Source organism: Artemia sp. Qi Xiang Cuo, chromosome 5, assembly GCF_049724085.1.
Source record: "Artemia sp. Qi Xiang Cuo chromosome 5, ASM4972408v1, whole genome shotgun sequence".
Classification (NCBI taxonomy): domain Eukaryota; kingdom Metazoa; phylum Arthropoda; class Branchiopoda; order Anostraca; family Artemiidae; genus Artemia; species Artemia sp. Qi Xiang Cuo.
In genome coordinates this window covers 3,095,198-3,116,027 of record NC_142798.1, presented here as the reverse complement: position 1 = coordinate 3,116,027, position 20,830 = coordinate 3,095,198, and the positions used below count along the sequence as shown (strand labels likewise).

At 35.8% G+C, this 20,830-nt stretch overlaps 1 protein-coding gene across 2 annotated transcripts in view; it reads right to left on the bottom strand.

Moving 5' to 3' along the window:
• Creld (Cysteine rich with EGF like domains) overlaps window positions 1–19,481 on the bottom strand; it is a 51,037-nt gene extending 31,556 nt beyond the window's left edge. For both annotated transcript variants that reach the window (XM_089089292.1, XM_089089293.1), the window contains exons 1-2: window positions 19,223–19,481; window positions 9,483–9,629 (exon numbers count right to left, since the gene is read on the bottom strand). In XM_089089292.1, coding sequence (XP_088945418.1) covers window positions 9,483–9,629; window positions 19,223–19,363 — 288 coding nt within the window. In that variant the 5' untranslated portion in view covers window positions 19,364–19,481. The remainder of the gene's footprint in view (window positions 1–9,482; window positions 9,630–19,222) is intronic.
• Window positions 19,482–20,830: the final 1,349 nt, after the last annotated feature.

Sequence of the window (20,830 nt, the reverse complement as noted above, 5' to 3'; positions counted from 1 at the left end):
AAGGAATGTTTCTCCCTTTTTTCGAACATGAAGCGAATTTTTTCAATCTCGTAACTTTCGATGGGTAAAACTAAACTTGATGATACTTACATATTTGAAATCAGCATACAAATCCGATTCTTATAATCTACCTATTGGTGTCAAAATTCTGTTTTTTAGAGTTTCGGTTTCTATTGAGCCGGGTCGCTCCTTACTTACAATTGGTTACCACGAACTGTTTGATACCATCTTTTAAGCTTTGCAAAGCAAAATTCAACAGAGAATACTATTTCAAAATGGATTCTACTTAGAGACTTCCAATAAAATCGTTTTCTACTTTTTCTGCTATTGTATTATGTTTGCTGACAAGGTTTTGACGCAACATAACCTTTTGACACAAAATAACAATTTTTTGACACAACATAATTTGCACTTTACTGAAAAAATATAAATGTTTTTACTTTCATAACTTTAATAAATCAAATAATATTAACATTTTGATTACTAAATATCAGTATATAAATATTGAACAGACAATTCACATTCATTTGTATTTTTTTCAGTAAAGTGCAAATTATTTTCTGGCCTTGGGAAGGGATATGGTTTTAAGCCCTACTCATGTTAATTTCTGCTCGTTTTGAGTTTGACTCGGTTATTTATTGTAATTTCTGTTTATTCTGAGTTTCATTTATTTATCGATGCAGATTTGAGGTAGTTTCACGCTTGGTGGATTGTTTGATTTTATTTTTGCTTAGTTTTGGTTTAATGGAGTTCTTTACTTGTCTTTAAAAAACTTATTTTGTGGAAAAGTTTTTTTTAATTAATTTTTGTTCGTTTTATATTGACAGGGTCTTGTTAGGTAAAAAGACAATAATACTTTCAATCTCTTCTTTTTTTTAAGACTTTTTAGTTTGACATGCTAATTGTATACAGGAAAAAATAATTTCGCAGTTTCTTACAGCTTGCACACTTTTGAATATCTAAACGCAAATATCACTATGGAATTTAGTTTCATACAACTTCTAATTGACATGAAACAGAAAATTTGATACCATTCTCAAAAAAATCTGTTTACTTTATTTGATAGCATGGATACACTTACGCTATTTTGGATTGGTTAAATTTCAAGAGCATAAGTAGACCAGAAAATTGGAACATAATAACCTCAATCGTTCTCAGGATGGCTAAGATACCTTATTGGTAATTAGCATTAACACAGTGCATTTTTATTTAATCTTAAGGCAACATTTAGTTTTTAATCATAATGGGCAATTGGGGGGGAGGGGTGGGCGTGGGATGGGGACTAGTTGCCCTCCAATCACTTTCGACTATTAAAAAGGGCATTAAAAGGGGTTACTTTGAACTAAAAGTACCTTTTTTTCTCATTTTTTTTACAATAAATTTTGTAAATGGTGACATAAAAATCTAGAAACACATTTCCATATGTATTTCTGACCGCTGAAGAGGGTGGACGTTACAGATTTTTTCTATTCCTTCCAACAAGGCCATATTTTTTTTTTTGAAAATGGTGTTCAAAGTTACCCACACTTCGTCCAACTTTGAAGACGTTATTTTATTTTATGTACTGTTCATGTAGTTTCCTAATTTGTTCAAAGTTGGTCATGCTTTCGGTAAGTTTGAACAACCACTTATGTACAGACTTTTTCCTGTAAGATTAAAAAAGGTCACTTATATTGAACAAAATTAAAAAAAAAAATACAGAAAATTAGACTAAGATCATGTCAAGAAACAGAACTTACAGAAAAATCCCGGAAAACCTGTTCTTTGCAAAGTTTTTTGTATGACTTTGTAACTTCACGGTGCCCTGCAATTTGGAAGGGGCCATGTCCTTTTCAAACGAGTGGTCCAGCAAAAACATATCTTTCTTCTACAACACTGACATCACCTTTCTTGGGCCAGTTGTAACTGAAGTAAGCATTGCTCACACGTTCCATAAATTTGCATTTTGCCATCCCCTCATCTGGAAAGTCTTCTGTTCGTCCAATGTAGAAATCTTTCTCATAGAACACAGCATAGAAGTCAGACAGTTTAATTGGGAGACCTGAGCTGTTCTTACAAGTAGAATTGTCACCACCCTCATGTTCACTGTTCTGGCCTTCATCCCAACTAAGTTCACTGGAATCGTCACACAGTTTTTCCGGCAAGTTGTCTGATGCGTCGTCAGATGAGCAGTCTAGATTCAGGACTTCTCGTAACTTTTTCTAGCCCCCTGTCATTTATTCGGCTTCATTTTAACTTTGCCAAATTTCACTTCACTTGTCCTTGAATTGTTAAGATTTTCATCTTCTCTATCGGTCAATTCAGCTAGTGATTTTCTGAGAGCCTTGTTAAGCTTTGTTTACTTACATAAAACAGTACCCACTGGGACAAGCCGCCTTTTTCGAAGGAAGCTATGACAGAATCGACAAGTGCATCACGGATTTCGTCATTTGATCGCCTATCGGGAATTTTTCGACGCAACGCTTTCTGTCAAAACATGCTGTGAACCCATTTTGAATGTTGACATTGTCATCCTTTGCCGGTTCATCTCAGAGGAGCTTCAATAGCTTCGGAAACACCTCCTTTCGGACTGCATTTTCGGCTGAGTTTTGCATCCTGTATTTTTCGAGGGTTCATCTCCACATTAGTTTCGCTAGTCCAAAGAGTGAAGACTATTCTTTTCAATAGTCTATTTTATCAAATTTCAGTAAAACCTTATATGCCCCCAGGGCAAAACTTACAACCCTTGTCATGAAGACGGTTCGGGTAGTGTCCTGCTCAAGGGTATAATGTCCTAGCTTTAAACAGCATTAAGAATAATGAATTTCTCACAATTTTGGTTGGCTGTATTTTGAAAAAGGTTAGGCATAGAAGGATCGGTAGTTACTTTTCAATCGCTGTTAGCCATTATAAAAGGCACTAGTCGTTCGCGTTTCCATCCGCAAGCGCCCTTTTGAATTCTTTAAGAGAAGAATATCAATAAAAATCTTATATGTCCCTAGTGCATAGTTTACAATCCTTGCCCTGAGCGCTGAAGGGGAGGGTGTCATTCTCAAACACCTAATTTCCAGAACTTTCTACTACGTTGAAAAAATGTCTATCTGAAAATTTTGATTGGATGTGATTGGAGGAATGGTGGGCGTGAGAGGGGTTTAGTTACCCTCAAATCACTTTCGACTATTACAAAGGGCACTAGCCATCTCTATTTCGAATTGGATGAGCCCCCTTTGAAGTTTTACGACAACTCTATCTATAAAAACCTTATATGCCCCCAGGGCAGAACTTACAACCATTTCCCTTCGGGCTCTGGGGAGTTTGTCTTCCACAAATACGTAATTTCCGGAGCTTTTAATTGCGTTAAGCAAAATGAATCTATCTTAAATTTGAAGGAAGGTTTTTGGGGAAATTGTGGACATAGGAGGGGAGTTAATTACTCCTGAGTTTTTACTATTAAAAAGGGTAATTATAATTCCTAAATAAACGTACTTCTTTTAAAATTTAAGAAATGACTTAATGTACAAACTGTAAATGCCCCAAGGCCATGAATTACAACCCTTGCATTGAGGGCTCTGGGGTGTTATCATTCTAAAAGACCTTATTTCAAGAACTTTCAACTACGTTGAACAAAATGGATATCTCAAAATTTTGATTGGATATGTTTGGGAAAATGGTGGACATGAGAGGGACGTTAGTCGCTCTCCAATCACTTTCAACTATTAAAAAAGGTACTAGCCCTTTCAATTTCCAATTTAATGAGCCCTTTTGAAGTTTCTACACTTTCAATAAAAACCTTATACGCCCCCAGGACATAACTTACAACCCTTGCCCTGATGGTTGTGGGGGAGGGGGGGGGGGCTTGTCATCCTTAAAGATCTAATTTCCAAAACTTTCAACTACGTTGAATAAAATGACTATCTAAAATATTGATTGGATGTGTTTGGAGAAAATATGGGCGTGAGAGGGGGGTTAGTTGCCTTCAAATCACTTTCGACTATCAAAAAGGGAACTAGCCCTTTGAATTTCAGTTCGAAAGATCACTTTTTTAAGTTTCTAAGATAAAACTTTCATTAAAAACCTTATATGCCCTCAGGGCATAACTTATAGCCCTTGCCCTGAAGACTGTGGGGGGAGTATCCTGCTCAAAGGTATAATTTCCTGAACTTTAAACTTCGTGGAACAAAATAATTATCTCAAAATCTTTATTGCATGTGTTTGGGAAAATGTTGGGCGTGAGAGGGGCATTAGTCGTTCTCTAATCACTTTCGACTATTAAAAAGGGCACTAGCCCTTTGAATTTCCAATCTAATGAGCCCCTTTTGAAGTTTCTCCGACAACGCCTTCTATAAAAACCTTATATACCCCCAGGGCATAACTTAAAACCCTTGCCCTGAGGGTTGTGGGGAAGTGTCCTCCTTAAAAATATATTTTTTACCTGGAAATCAACTACGCTGAAAAAAATGGCTATCTCAAATTTTTTATTGGATGCGTTTGGGGGAATTGAGGGGGGGGGGGCTAGTCGCCCACCAATCACTTTCGACTATTAAAAAACGCACTAGCCCTTTGAATTTCCAAACGAATGAGCCTGTTTTGAAGTTTCTACGACAACGCCTTCTATAAAAACCTTATATACCCCCTGGGTATAACTTAAAACCCTTGCCCTGAGGGATATGGTGAAGTTTCCTCCTCAAAAGGATATTTTCTATGTGTAAATAAACTACACTGAACAAAAGGACTATACCGAAATTTTTATTGAGCGTCTTGGGGTAAATGATGGGCGTGGGGGGGGGGGGGCTAGGTATTTTTCAATCAATTTTAACGATTGCATATAGTAATAGCCCTTTGAAGTTCCAATTGTATGAGCCGTTTTTTAAGTTTTTACGATAACTCCTTCTAAAAAAACCTTATATGCCCCCAGAGCATAGCTTAAAATCCTTGCCCTGAGGGATGTGCGGGAGTGTCCTCCTCAAAAATATATTTTCTATCTGGAAATCAACTAGCCTACGCTGAATAAAATGGCTATCTCAAAATTTAGGTTGGATGTGTTTGGGGGAATGATGGGCGGGGGGGGGGGGCTAGTTGCCCTCCAATCACTTTCAACTATTAAAAAGGGCACTAGCCCTTTGAATTTCCAATCGAATGAGCCTGTTTTGAAGATTCTACGACAACACCGTCTATAAAAACCTTATATGCCCCCAGGACATATAAATCAACTACGGAAATCAACTACGCTGAACAAAATGGCTATCTCAAAAATTTGATTGGATGTGTTTGGGGGAATGATAGGCGGGGGGGGGGCTAGTTGCCCTCCAATCACTTTTTACTATTAAAAAGGGCACTAGCCACTCCAATTTCCAATCAAATGAGCCCTTTTCGAAGTTTCTATGACAACTCCTTTGATATGAAGTGCCTGGGTATCACAAGGATATACTTAATGCAATGTAAATGTACATGATTTATGCCATCGTTTCCTTACCCTTTTCATATATACTCTTTCATATATATATTTACTTACCCTTTTTCAGTAAACAAAAAAAGGCTATAGTTAAGCAAGGTAATCCTAAAAAAAAAAAAAAAAAAAAAAAAAAAAAAAAAAAAAAAAATACCCTAAACGAGTCTAGAAGGGCTCGTAAATTGTTTCAAAAGAATCCTTCTCCATCTCCAGCAATTTCCTATAAGCAAGCATGTGCTAAAGTAAAATTGGTATGTAAGAAAGCTAAACAGTCTACATGGTCCAATTTTAGTGCAGGTATTAGCTTCAGAACCCCAATTTCAAAGATTCACAACTTCACTAGCCAACTCAATAGTGGTAAACAGTCTAATGATAACCGTAAATATGATATCATGCAGGATGGATCTCCAGTTTCCTCAGATAAGATGAAAGCAAAAAATTTTTCTGATATTTATAAAAATGATCATTCTGATTCTCATTACCCTCGACCTCTATTTTGTACCCTTCCTCGTACTTCTTTACATAAAAGTTTCTTGATGGAACCATTTTCCCTAGATGAATTTAATGCAGCCCTCAATTCCCTTAATATCAAATCTTCCCGGGACATGATGGTATTTATATTAAATGGATTTTTGAGTCCCCAGAGGTTTTCCATAATGCCCTCTTAAGTCTGTATAATCTTTGTTTGGTCAAGCAAAAAGTTCCCAGATGCTTAGAAGATTGCCCGGGTCTTTCCTGCTTTAAAACCTTCTGACCCATCTAGTGACCCCAAGTGTTACCGGCTTATTTCTGTTTTACCAGCCTTCAGTAAAGTCCTTGAAAGGCTTATTCTATCAAGAATTGCATTGTTTGCCGAAATTAATGATCTCTTTACAAGTGAACGAACATGCTTCAGAAAAGGACATAGCTTTGTCGACAATATCACTGGCATTGAAATTGGTCCTTGTAATTCTTTAGAAACCAGACAGCCTACCATGACAGTCCTGTTAGACTGGTCATATGTCCACGGATATGTATTTAACGACGCATTGTTGAGTTTTTTGATTAACCTTGATTTTCCATTCTCTTTCATAAGATTCATCAAGTCTTTTTTAGGCAATAGAAGTTTTTTATGTTGCAATTAATGAGTATAGGGCAGAGTTGAAGCCTATTACTAGAGTTTTTCCTCAAGGAGCGATTTTGAGTCCCTTTCTGTTCAATTTGTATGTTTCAGAATTTCAATTATCTCACTCCTTGTTTGGCCCTCAGAGATTCTCTTCAGCTTTTAGTTTTCCAATGTCAATTAGTAAAATCAAAGTCATTATATTTGCTAATTGCTCAAGAGATCCTCCTAATCCACTTCACATTTTCTCTAGTGAAATTTTATATTGCAACTTAGTGAAGCTGCTTGGCCTATGGATAGATTTCAAAATGTTGTGGGATGCACATATAAAATCTTTGAAATTCATGATCGTTCAGAGACTTTGTGTTCTAAAGAGACTAGCTGGAAGTAAGCGGGCATGCTACCCTAAAGTTATTTTGCGTGCTTATTAATTATGTAGCAGATCTAACCAAGAATACGGTGTCTAATTTTTAGCGATTTGAATAGCAATAGAAACCCTGGCATCTTTACAAAATTCAGCTATTAGAATTGCTCTGGGTTTGCACAGGCATACTTCTCTGTCTAAACTAAAACAACTATCTGGTTTGGTTTCCCTAAAGCGGCGTTCACATGCATGTCTAGCTAGAATCCCATGTCTAGACACGTGTCTAGCCAGGCTTCAATGTCTTGGCACCGACTGTTGACAAGTAAAATTTGGTGCTTAGCAAGACACGCTGGACAAGGCGCTTGGCTAGACTTTGAGTTCTAGACTCTAGAACACAATGTCTAGGATTTTCGATTACAGACAATCAGAATGTGTCAAGTTCCACTATTTTTATCATCTATGTTTACATTTTTAAACTGAAATTTATTTTTTGTTTTCTCATTAATTGTTTTTTCATTTTAGGCAAGTATGCAACACCAGACATAATAGTGAAGCACACTAAGGCAATTGTTTAGCTTATCTCATCTATTGTCTTGTGACAGTAAAAATAGGGATTACAATTTTGAAAGTTTTTCCCGCATAAGCTCTCTTGATTGGCTAGAAATGACAACTGTAATCTATTTGAAACGAAATTTGTAGGTTCAGCTAAGCACCGAATTTTACTCGTGAACGGTCGTTGCCTAGACATTGAAGTTTGGCTAGACACGTGTCTAGACATGGGATTCTAGCTAGACACCAATGTGAACGCCGCTTAGGTGAAAGAGCATCCAGTCAAAGGAAGAAATATTTCTCGCGAATTAAAGCTTATGGAAACAAGCATGTTGTGTATAATCATACCTTTGCGTTGAAGGCTACTGCCACAAGTGGTCAATCATCATTGGATCAATTTCAATTGGAGGTCCCAAATTGAATTAAATATTCCCCCTCACTCCACCCAGTCTCTGACACGCTACATTGCGACATGAGTGCACTTATTTTTTTTTCAAGCAGAACTTATTCCAATAAATAAAAACCAAATTCCGAATCACGCGATTCAGACTATTCTGGCTGGACAGATTTCGAAGTTGTATCCTAATCACAGGAAATCTATTAAGATGGATCTGATCAGGGTGAGAGAGCTGGAGCAGGAGTATGTATTTCATCACTGAACTTTAACCTTTTTTCACCCCTTCCTTTGGAATTTTCCATTTTGTCAGCTGAATTAAGTGCCATTCGTTTGGCCCTAGATGTTCTCATAAATTATAGCATTGTAGAGGAGAATATTCTTTGCCTTCTGACTCCAAATCGGCAATACTGTTGCTGAAAAAAACTAATAGAATTGTCAAGAATAAGGACCTATTCAACATTAGAAGACAGTTTCTGAACCTCCTGGCTAAAGGAAACCATATTTATTTCCAACATGTTCCAAGCCATAAAGGTATTATATACAATGATACTGCTGATTTACAGCCAGCAAACGCTTCCTTTTTAAACCCAAGCCCTCTCTATGACCTCAATTCATGTGATATTATTAGGCAAAGATATAATGTTAATCACAGCAAAGTAACTTTAGCTCCTTCTCATTCTAGATTACATACAATGCTATATTACTGTCTAGAATCGGGTGCCCCTCTTCTCAATAGTTTGTTATTAATTGGAAGCTACATCATTCCCCTCTACGCCGGGTCTGCTTCTCAACTGATGAAACTATCCAGCATGTCTTATTTGATTGTCAGCCATGGAGTGTGGAGACTATTTCCTTTAATCCCCTCTGCTACATTGTTAATATCTCAAACACCTACACTGTAATTCTTAATCCTAACTTACCTTGGCACGTGCACATGAATATTTTTAAGGCATCTTTTTACATTGAAAAGAAGAGTTAGATAGGTTAGAGTTTAATATTGCATATTTAAGTCATTAAAAAGAAGGAGGTTGTTCATCATTTGTTTTGGAGAGTGCAGAAGAGAGCGAGAGTTAGCATGAAGAACCATATTGGTACCAGCCGGCCTATAGGACTTAAACTGCTGGGGAAAGGTGACTCAAGTACCCACAGTTCCCACAACCCATCAATAGAATTAAGAAGTTTAATTGGGATGATTTCTTTGTTTTAATTGATAAGAAGACTTGATTACAGATGAGGACAATGGATTTCTAAATATCTGATGATACTTTTTTGAGAGTCAAAGGGGTGAAAGGACTTAATGGTAGTTCATATGCTCTGCTACAGATATTTGGAACTGGAGCTGGTCCTATTTCTCAAGGCATTACTATATAGTAGGATTTTAAGTAAATGGGGCTGGCAGCCCCACTCATAGTTAGGATATGAGATCATTACTGTAGATAATCTTGTTATTCTGATATAATTATTGTTATTCTAGGCTATTTTACAGAAAAGCTGACCATTAAAAAACATGCTTATGCACTGAAATACACTTTCTTTGCAACATAGCAGGTTGCAAAGTAAAATAAATATAAAAACGTAAATATAACAATTCAAATACTAATATGGATAAAACAGCATTTAAATTGCAGATAAAAGAAAAAACCTGGTCTTCTCCTTGAATAACATCTTTGCAGAGCTTTTCCTGAATTTCTACAAATCTCACTTCACTTGAGGCATAACTACCAAGTCTTGTTTCTTCCCAATCTGTATTTCCGCCTTCAAATTTTCCTCTTGAAGTCCTTTCCATTCCCTAGAAAATTGCCATTAAATTAAGAACAAATGAAATCCTAGTCAACAGCATACACTGCAACAATTTGCATGGTTTCTCACATTACTTTATTACCAGATGAAACTGGTGGGCAGACCAAACTAGGTCAGATAAAGCATAAGACAAATTCTTTGAAGCCCAATTTTTGCTTGTAAAACTACTTTTAGTTCGATAGTTTTCACCCTGTTTTGAATGTTTGCCAGTGGAAAACTGCTTTAAATACAACAGTTTTCATCATATTTTTCTTTTACCATTGTAAAACGTCTTTTAATGTGACCATTTCCACTACGAAACTCAACCATGAAAGGAAACTTGCCTTGCAGAGGTCAGGGGAGCATGATGGACCCAAGTCCATTAAATGAGGAGGGTTGGGCTGTGGGCTTGCAATCCACACCCAGGACCTTAAGGGCCTGCCTTTGGGGGAACATATCACTGCAACTGAAACACCAAGATCTGTGAAGCCTGAATACTTCAATCCACCCTCAGTTGGAGGATATACTGTCAGCAGCAAACCTGCAGGAAGAATGCCGGCTCCTTCCGGATGTTTCTGGTGGCTCAGGCAGATCAAAAAAGGAAAAAAGGCCTATAATTGAGCTGACTACACTACAGCTTGGTAATTTTCAGTCATAGAATTTTCCTTCAGTTTCAAGCCTTACAAGTTCTATGTAATTCTACATTCAACCTATAAGAGCAAATATAACTTTTCATTTTAATGGTATTGTAGCAAAAAAAAAGAAGCAAATTATATTTATGATTGTTTCCTCTTTTCTATTTGCTTATTGATGGAATACTAAATGAAACCAAAGCTTATTGATTGTGTTATAGTAAACCAAAGACTGGCAGGATCAATACAAGTTACTAAGGTGCATAGGAATGCTTTTATTGATGTTAAAAGTAAAGTTCACCATCTGGTAGTGTCTAGGTTTAATTTAAAGCTTAAATTTTGGAAGGATAGCTACCTCCCAGGAAGTTATAGAATAATTTTAGGAAAGCAATTTATCAAGTTACTGATGGTGTCTTGGGAAAACAGCTATGACCACAGCTAGGAATATTAGTGAAAAAGCTTTATGTTTAATAGAGAGGATAATGACCTTGTATAAGAATTATCTGAGTGATAGATCATATGAAAACAAAAGGAATGTAAAGAAAGTGGAGAAAGCATTAAAATATGAACTAAGGAGGCGTGAAGTGGAGGCCATGAATAAAATTGCCAAGGATCTGGAAGATGCAGCTAGATGGCATATTAGTAAAATATTTTACTGGCATGTTACTAAATTGAGAGGGGGTAGTCAATCCGTTTTGACTTGTCCCAATTAAAGATAGGAATTGGGCTACACTTAGTGATAAGGGAACCATTAAAGAGAGATGGACAGAACATTTTGAGAATGGACTAAAACAAGATAGAGTTACAGGAAAAAATATAGAGAAAAATGAAAAAGTTTGCAATACCTTAGATGTGAAGGGAGATTTGTTTTTTGAGGAAGAATTAGCAACAGTGCTAAAAGGATTAAAACATAATAAGTCTCCAGGTGCTGATAGTGTGAGAAATGAGTTCCTTAAATATGGCACCTCTGAGGTTAGAAATAAGTTATTGAAGATTATGAATATGATTTTTGAAAAAGGGAAGTACATAACGACTTTAGGAAAACCTTAATTAAACCATTGTATAAGAAAAGTGGTAAGAGTGAGTGTGGTAATTATCAAGGGATTAGTATGGTCTCTGTAGGCAGCAAATTACTTACTAATAAGATACTTTTTAGACTAAGAGATGTTATAGACAAAGTTTTAAGAGAAGAGCAGTGCGGTTTTAGAAAAGGTAGAGGATGTGTTGACCAAATTTTCACTCTTAGGCTAATAATTGAGAAGTGCCTAAGTTATCAAACACCTTTGGTCCTCAGTTTTATAGATTATGAGCAAGAGTTCGATTATGTTGATAGAAGAGCATTAGCAAAGGTTTTATCCCTATGGTATACCAGACAAATACATTAAAGTGATTAGTGCTATGTACAAGAATAACACTGCTGCAGTCAAGGTAGGAAATGAGGTTAGCAGCTGGTTTTGTATTAAATCAGGAGTTAAGCAGGGTTGTTTTCTATTCCCCTTTATACAGAATGTTGATGGATTCTGTCTTATATGGAATCCAAGACACAGAAGCACAGGCAAGGCAATGGGAGACCATGGAATCAAATGGGGAGCAAAAACTCACCTGGACTTAGATTATGCTGTGAATTAAGCATCCTACATGAAAGTTTGAGCAAAATAAATGAACTTTTAGAGGTTTTTGCAAGTTCAGGGTGTTTTTTGTTTCAGGGTGCTAGAATATGTTTGAATATAAATGTTAAGAAGACTAGGTCACTAAGGCTAGGAATAAGTTAAGATGAAATGGTGATGATGGGTAACAAAAAAATTCATCAAGTGGACAGCTTCACTTACCTTGGTAGTATTATTAGTAAAGACAGTGGGAGCAGTAAAGATGTTAAAAGTAGAATAGCCAAGGTTCAGTGTTTTTTCACAAATAAATCAAAAGTTTGGAAGAATAAGAAGATAAGTCCACAAACCAAGATTAGAATACTGTAAGCTACAGTGATGACAGTGGTCAAACACGGCTCTAAAGCATGGGTGCTCTGAAAACCAGATGAAGATTTGATAGATGTTTTCCAGAGAAATTACCTACAGATTGTTCTGGATACCTGGCTATGTGGTTCAATTCTGCTTTCTAGGGCTATAATGAGAGAAAGATTGAGATGGCTAGGGTAAATTCTGCAGATAAAGGATGACAGATTGCCAAAGATTGTTCTTTTTGGCCAACCGTCTAGGTTTTACAGAAAGCAGGTTGTCCATGGTTGGGGTGAGAGGATGTAAAGAGGGAGGCTTTGAATAGATTGGGATGGAGGAGTGTGGGTAGCTTTGTTGGCCTTAGGCGGCTAAGTGCTAGAGTGAGGTGTTAATAGTAGTAGTAATTAAAAGTTGAAAGTATTTCTTTCAAAATATAAACCTAAATATCATGAGTATGTTTTCACATAATACTTTATATTATGTTTTAGAGCCTAAAACCTGACCTGAACATAAACAAACTGACCCAATTATTGGTCATTACATAAACTAACAAAATAAGCTTTTTTTTGCTTTAATAACTGACACTAGGCTATATTTTCATGTGACACAATTTAGATGGATTTCTTTTCTTTTAAAACAAACATAACGGTAAACCACAAACTATGTTTCTAGAGCTTGACAAATATTTAGCATGTGCATTCATTCTCTTTAGAATTTAAGTAAAGTAAATCAAATTATTAAAAGTTTTCATTAAAGGCCTGATAGCTATTAGGAATTATTAAACAAAAAATATCAAGTAAGAAAAAATTTCCATTTGAAGCTGATTCAGGAATGGTACCTATTATTTTGAATAATCTTAATGGTGAAAGTTTACTGCCAAAACAAATTTATGGGGAATTTTGAAAAATGGAGTGAAACCCAACAAAAATGGTGTCAGATCTAAATGAAAACTGTTCCATTAAAATCTCTATAGGTGGAAACCTCACATAAAAAATTATAGTCCCCCTATCTTGACAAACTAGGAAAATCCGTTTTCACATTGAAAGCAGGGATGTTTCTCCCCCCCCCTTTTTCTTAATGTCCTAGCAACTTGAAGAGACTTTTCAGTAAGAAGCCAAAAGTTGCATTTTGCTCCCTAAGCAACCCCTTAACCACCCTCCAAGGCAACTGGTCAGTGTTTTAACGTTTTTAAGTTTTAATGCCCTAGGAACTTAAAGAGTGACTTTTCAGTAAGAAGTCAAAAGTTGCCTTTTGCTCCCTAAGCATCCTCCAAGGCAACTGATCAGAGTTTGTAGATAACCAATTTTTTAGAGAGAAATTTATCATAACAAAAAACAACAACTACAAATTAATGGCCACTTCAAGATGTAAAAAACTTGTGAACTCAGAATGATTTGCAATAATTTCACTCATAATGACTAAAAAGTAAAAAATGCTCCTCTATTGGTGGGGGAGAGATTAACCAAGCAGCCACATGGAACAGGGCTCCAAATCAGGCCCTTTTCATCCAAGAAGCACCTTTTTTTTACTAGAGACCATGAGGCTTGACCAGCTCTTATTGAGGTGATCACTGATCACCTCATTTCTGGCATGGTTTGAAAAACAATTAGAAACTAAAAAAACAAGTCTTTTTCAAATGAAAGTAAGCTAAAAAGAATTTTTCAGGCAGAATTGTCTGCAAGAAATTTTTTAGGTTAATTTTCAGTGAGGATGGAATTTCCTGGGGGAAGGGGGATCGTATGCAGGAGGAACTTTCCAAGGAGGAATTTTTGTGGAGGTGAAATTTTCTATGGTGGGGAGAGGTAGATTTGCGTAGGAAATAAAAAAAATCCAATTTAAAGCAAAGAGCAACATTAACACTTAAAACAAAGAAATTATTATGTATATGAGGAGGGATGCCATGTCCTCAAAACCCCTCTCTTTACACTAAATCTTGACTATTTGTCCCAATTCTTCAAGAACTATATTTGTTATTGTGAAGAACAGACATTTTTTGGGGAGGGGAACTTTTCCAAGGGCCTTTAGATATTCCTGTTCCTCTGATTAAAGCTTTCAGTGATTACCTCTCAAAACCCCTATCCACCCTGTGTAATGAAATTACCAAATCTGGACAGTTCCCTCAATATTGGAAACAAGGCTTTCAAGCTCGTTGCCTCTTTTCTTTCTAATAGATCTCAAGCAGTTAAATATCTAAATTGTTTCTCAGATCATCTCCCCATATTTAATGGCATTCCTCAGGGGACTATTCTAGGCCCTCTCCTTTTTTCTCTTATGATTAACAGCCTTTCAACCCTTTATGACAATAGGTGGAAATTTGTTGATGACTTTCACAGTTTTAGAGATATGTCATAAAAACATCTTTAGCAATCCAATGGGCATACTCCAGGATATTGCCTGTGAGGCCTCTTCCCTTGACATGACAGTTAACCCTTCTAAATCCGCAATAGTCTCAGTAAGTTTCCTTAAATCCCCTCCCCTTTTTCTTGCTCCTATTCCACCTGAGACCTCCGTCACATCTCTTAAACTCCTTGGTGTTACAATTTCTTCCAATTTGAAATGGGATGCCCATATAAATAATATCCTACGACAAGCAAACTCCTCGCTTTCCCTCCTTAAACTTTTAAATAAATTCAGTTGCCCCCAATCACATTTACTACAAGTATACATTTCTTTTGTGCGTCCCATATTAGAGTATGTTTGTCCTGTGTGGCATCCTGACCTCTCAAATGACGCAACACAAAAAATTGAAAATGTCTAAAAGAGAGCTCTAAGAATTATTTTTAAAGAGGGCAAGATACCATATTTGCATTTGTTAAATATTTCAAAACTAGAGACCCTCGAGAGAAGAAGAGATAATTTGTGCCTCCGTTTTGGTAAGTTGGCACTTTTGAACCCCCATACTGCAAACCTTTTCCCTGATTACCATGTACCTGATAGAAATCGTCCTCCACGAACTGTGTCCCAGCCTATCCCCACCTTATCTCCCATTCTTTGTACTACCTTGCGGTATAAGAAATCGTTTATCCCTTTTTTTTACTGATATAATAAATAGGGGTTAATTTGTACATAAATTTTGTCTTTCCTCTTATATAATAAAAGAAACAGCTCGTTTTTCTTTTTACTCTTTTTTTGTTCCATATCCCCTTTTTATGTTGTTTTTTAAACATTTGTTAATGTGTATATTATTTATTTTTTCAGTTTTATCAGTTTTTATTTTTTTAACTAGTAGCCATCTTGCAGTTTTTAATATAAGTGACAAAGGAATCATATAGCATTCCGATATTTAATTATTTATTTATTTTTATTTTTTGAATTGGTTGCCAATTTCTTAGTTGTTGTGCTTTTGTTATGATTTTCTTGCTTGTTTGTTTTTTTATGGACTTCGAAATTCGAATTCAGCCCTTCAGGGCTTGTGATAGTAATTTCTCGAAATAAATATCTCTATCAAGGGGAGTATTTTCTGTGGTGAGGGAAGTCTCCAGATGGGAACTTTTAAAGGGAAACTTTACACTACCGAATTTATCAGAATTATTCTCTTTATTTGACTTACTTCCACTTTGCCAATTCAATTTTACCTGCAGAGATATTCTAAAGAAAATCTTCAAAGGGGTTGACATTATTTGGGGAATTTTTCCATTGAGGATTCTATGTGGAAGAAATTCTCCATGGGGGAGTTTTTGACGGGAGAAATTTCCCATTGGACATTGGAAGGAGAAAGTTTCTAGGAAAAAATTTCCACAGATGGAGGATTTCCCGCATGATTTTAAAAACGACTAGAAATAAAAAAAAACAAGTTTTTTTTCAAATGAAAGTAGACTAAAAAGGATTTTCCAGGTGGTATTGTCCACAAGAAATTTTTTGGTGGGAATTTTCAGCAGGGATAGAATTGTTTGTGGGAAGGATGATCTTACATGGGGGGAACTTTCCAAAAAGCAATTTTTGTGAATATGGGATTTTCCATAGAGAGAAGAAGCAGATTTTCTGGCATTATTTGAAAAACGATCAGAAATTGAAAAAAACAAAACAATTTTTTCAACTATGAGTAAGGAGCATCATTAAAACTTAGAATGGACAGAAATTTTTCTGTACATCAAGGGGGATGTCCTTTCCTCAGTACCTTGCTCTTTATGCTAACTTTTGACTTTGTCCTGATCCTTTAAGAACAACTCTTGAAAGATGTCATTTATTTAGAGCAAGAACTTTTTCTTAAATACAAAAAGTTTTGGCATGAATAGCAAAGTATTTTGGAGGGGTCATCCCCTCATATACAGAATAGTTTCTGTTCTCTTAAGTTTTATTGTTGCTCCTTGCTTTCCCTTGAAAAAACTTATTTTTTTATTTAATCACTGAAAGGCAGAACAAATTCTCATGGGAAAATATTGACATATTACTGATTTTGGATAACCAACCAGTAGTTTATTTTTCTTTATCCCAAGCCCAAGCACTTCCAAATCAGGATTTTTATGATATTGATTCATGCAATTGCAGTTTTTTTGTATTTTATTATAGTTTAGAAAAAAATGTGCAAAATACTCTTTAATTACAATTTTTGTTGTTGAACTTTGGCAAAACCATGCATTAATCTGAGCAAAAAAAAAAAATGATCTGAAATATCAAAATCAATATATTGATTATCAAATATAAAAACTGAAAATATTGATATATCAATATATTGTTTAATCAAATTGTTCCTCAACACTAAGCAATGCACTTTTACTATTTATATCAGAAAAATATTTATGATTGTATTGTAGTAGTTTTCAGAATTTTTGGCAATCATTTTGTACTGGACAATAATATCAATTAAGGTGTCACTTTACAGGTCCCTTTCAGGGCTCACAATAATATTTGCAATGGAAGCAATTAGCATAAATGGAACAGGCACACAAAGATGCACTAAGTGGTGTATTTATAATAGAAAAACTCTAAATACCCCCCTCTCCCAAAGGAGAAACATGATGCCATTCTATTTTGCTATAAGATCAATCTTTTGTTTCATAAATATGAAACAGTACAAGCTTCCTAAACATTGTTTCTTTTTCTCAGTGTTTCTTGTTTCTTTCTAACATTGTTTCTTTGTTTCTCTTATACATTGTTTAATACATCTTACTTACATCTTATACATCTCTAACATTGTTTCTTTCTAACTTTCTCTTATAGCGCTGAAGAAGAGAGGTCATTGCCCTCCCAAAATATTTGTTTTGTCCAGTATTTTTGTTGCCTTAAACAACCCTATTCTTGATCTTCTTTTGTTTCATTTAATCTATCATCTCCTCATTTTATGTTATTTCCAAACATCATGGTGGATTTTCTGTGAATACACCCCCCCCCCCTTCTTCATGATGGTCCCAGATGTAAGACTAGGGACACATAAAAGACTAAAAGAAAAATGCTAAAACAGTAAAATATTTTTTTTTTCATAATATAAAAATGTTTCAATGAATATGATTATCATGTTTCCTTCTATTGTTATCCACTTTGTTGAAATCTATTTCCTTAATATGTATTATTCTCAATAGCCCCAATTCTAAGCATGCCACGCAAAAAGAGCAAATTTCTAGGTGGTGCTATAATATAGCAAGGATAAAAGTGAAAACATCATTTGATGCCTTTTTTTATGCTCTTTCATAATTCAATAATTGCTTCTGGGGCTAATTGTATCTTGAGCCCTTAAAGGGGCCCCAAAGGTATTTCATTTTTGCAACCACACAAAGAAGTTATCAACACTAGTTAAGTTATTTAAAAGTGGTTACAAAAAGCATATCACTAGTTTATAAATAAGTTGTTCAAGAGTAATAAATTCCAAAAATATTTATTTATAACAATTAAAACCTCATTTGGTAAAATTCTACTTTAGCTACTTTTGGCTATCTTGGATAGGGGTTAGGAAAAATGAAACTTTCAGGGATGGGTCTAAAGGCTAAAGTATGTCCTGGGAAGGTATTTTAAAGTACCTACCTCGACTCCTTCTCTCCCTAGAGGGGTCCTGACCTTTGATGACCTTTAGAAATCGATGTGTTATAAAAGTGAAACCTTGTAAAATGGATCTTCTGGTTAAATGAAGTATAACAAAATTGTTTTCAGCTTCACAACTTTGCTCAATCCCTATCTATAAGATTTAAAGATATGCAAATACATTTTCTAAATTAAAAAAAACAACAACATTGATATGGCTTAAAATTCTACTCAAATAAGAGGAATTGCATTTCCAGAACAAAATCCAGAGAAAAAGAAACTGATAACTGAAATTTAAGCTAAAATGTTGTTTTGTCAAAATTTCAATAGGTATAGACCTGCATGGGTGCCCATAAGGGGGGGGGGGGCAGGCGGGGGTCCCAGCCCCCTCCTAGCTCAATGATGCTGCCTTATTTTTTATATTTTTGTTTTGAGATTTTTAATATATAGTATTGAAAGTGCCAATTAGACCAGGTAAGCCTCCCCCCCTGGAATTCAGCTTAGGGATGCTCATGTAGACCTGTCATGTAGGCAAATTTCAGGACCCTTAAGAGGGAGAAGGAGTGAAGGCAGGTACTTCACAATACCTTCCTGGGACATACTTTGGTAATTTTTTTGCAGTTCATATTATGGACTTACAAATAAAGTAAACATACCACTCAATGTGGTATGTTTGAACCCCTCCCCCCCCCCAAAAAAATGTCTATTTGACTCATAAAAATGTAACAAAAATGGATAGCCTATAGGCTAAACAAATTTTGTATGCATTTTTTGTTTTTTAGTGTGTAAACACCCCTTCCAAAAAAAAAATCAGTAAAATCACCTCTGAAAAAAAAACCTGGGTACAGCCTTGCCTGAAAGTTCCATTTTCCTAATTTAACCCCTTTCCAAGGTAGCCAAAAGTAGCAAAGTAGAATCTTACCCCATACCTGTTTTAGGCTTATACCAATAGGCCTATTATTGAAATTTTCATTCAATTAACTTGACTACTTTCAAAGATAGCAACAACTGCTCATTAAGGGCTTTACCAGGCCAATTAAATTGCATTAGGCTAACCTACTCACCCTTATAAAAGATCCTACAAGATTTTTGCAAGCTTGGCATGGTGGAAGAGTGATAGTCTGACTTTTTGGCTTTATTTTCAGATCTTGACCTGGTACAGAAAGAAAACAAAATGAGTTGAAAAATAAAACATAAGTCAGCATTTCCTTCTTCTTCTTTTTAACAGCAGGCGGGCTTTTCAGTAACACTATTTAGCCCTTTTCCTTTTGCTTCACTCTGTGGGCTACAGAGCTACTGGCTTGATTAATTTCCTGATGTAGCTTAAGGCCTAATCTTCTTCTTCTTCTTCTCTTCAGTTACAGCCTTACAGGATTCAAATAATTCGTTTAATCTTTTTCTTATTGTCTGATTATGTCAAGGGTATCCTGGGAAACCAAATGTAAAAAGTAGTCTATTATCATTTGATAATAGAATTTATATATCATTGTTGAAACCAGCTATATTGATGTGGTTAAAGAGAACTTTGAACAATTCGGAATCATCGATTGAAGAGTGTTTGCTTTGTGTTAGTTGGTCAATATCGGCAGTTAGCTTAAGGCGCTTGAAGATGGCAGATAATGATAGCCCTTCTTTTTTATACTTGAGAGTTGCCACGAGGCAACCGAAACGGACGTGGTTGGTGGTATCGTCATGTGTTTGGTAGTGGTGGCAAAGAGGGCTCTTTAACGTCAAAAGGGTTGTGTTTTTGGAAACGATGAATTTGGCAGTTAAGACCAGTAGCATTGGATCATGTTCTGTGGTACATCTTTGAGTCTTTCCGGAAGGTAAATGGAGAAAGGCTTGGTGGGCTTCGGTTTGCTAGATGAATTCTCAAGCGCCAATGGTTTATATCTCTTGCTGGGGTAGGCCTTCCAAATATTATATCAAACTGAAAAGCAGATTTAGCTATTTCATCTGCCTTGTGGTTTCCTTTAATGCCCATATGACTTGGGATGTAATGGAATTTTGCGGATATACATTGTTTAAGTAGTTGATTCAATAGTACAAGAATGGTAGCGGTATCATTGTCTGGGTATTCTGAATACTCTGGTGATAGCGAGGCAAGGGCTAATTTCGAGTCGGAATAAACCACAAGAGGGGTGTTTCTTGAAGGTTTTGGTTTGCAATGCGATTTTGATGGCAGGTATTTCGGCTGTCATGATATTCACATCACTGTGCAGCCTTTCTGCGGCTGTTATACATAAAGTTGGGAAGTGGACTCCACAAACAGTGCTGGATTCCGTTTTTGAGCCATCCACAAAAATCAAGAGGTGGTGGTTATATTTCTGAGACTCGAGTCGATGGAATAATGATTTTACATAAGCAAGGGAGAGATCTGCCATAATTATTTCTGAAACCACACTCGGTAATCATGATAAAACATAAAATAGAGAAGAAAGGAAGAAAACGAAGACAATTAACAGCCAGGGAAAAAATTTAAAAATTATGCAAATATTTCGGTCAAGACCTCCGCTTGACCGTCCTTAGTGCAGAATAAAACGGATAAAAATATAAAAAAACAAACCTTAAAATAAAAACACAAAACTAAAATTGGACGACCCTTTCTCAGTGACGGTGAAAGGGTGCAGTGGTCGTCCATTGTACCCTTTCGTAACGGTGGTGAAAGGTCG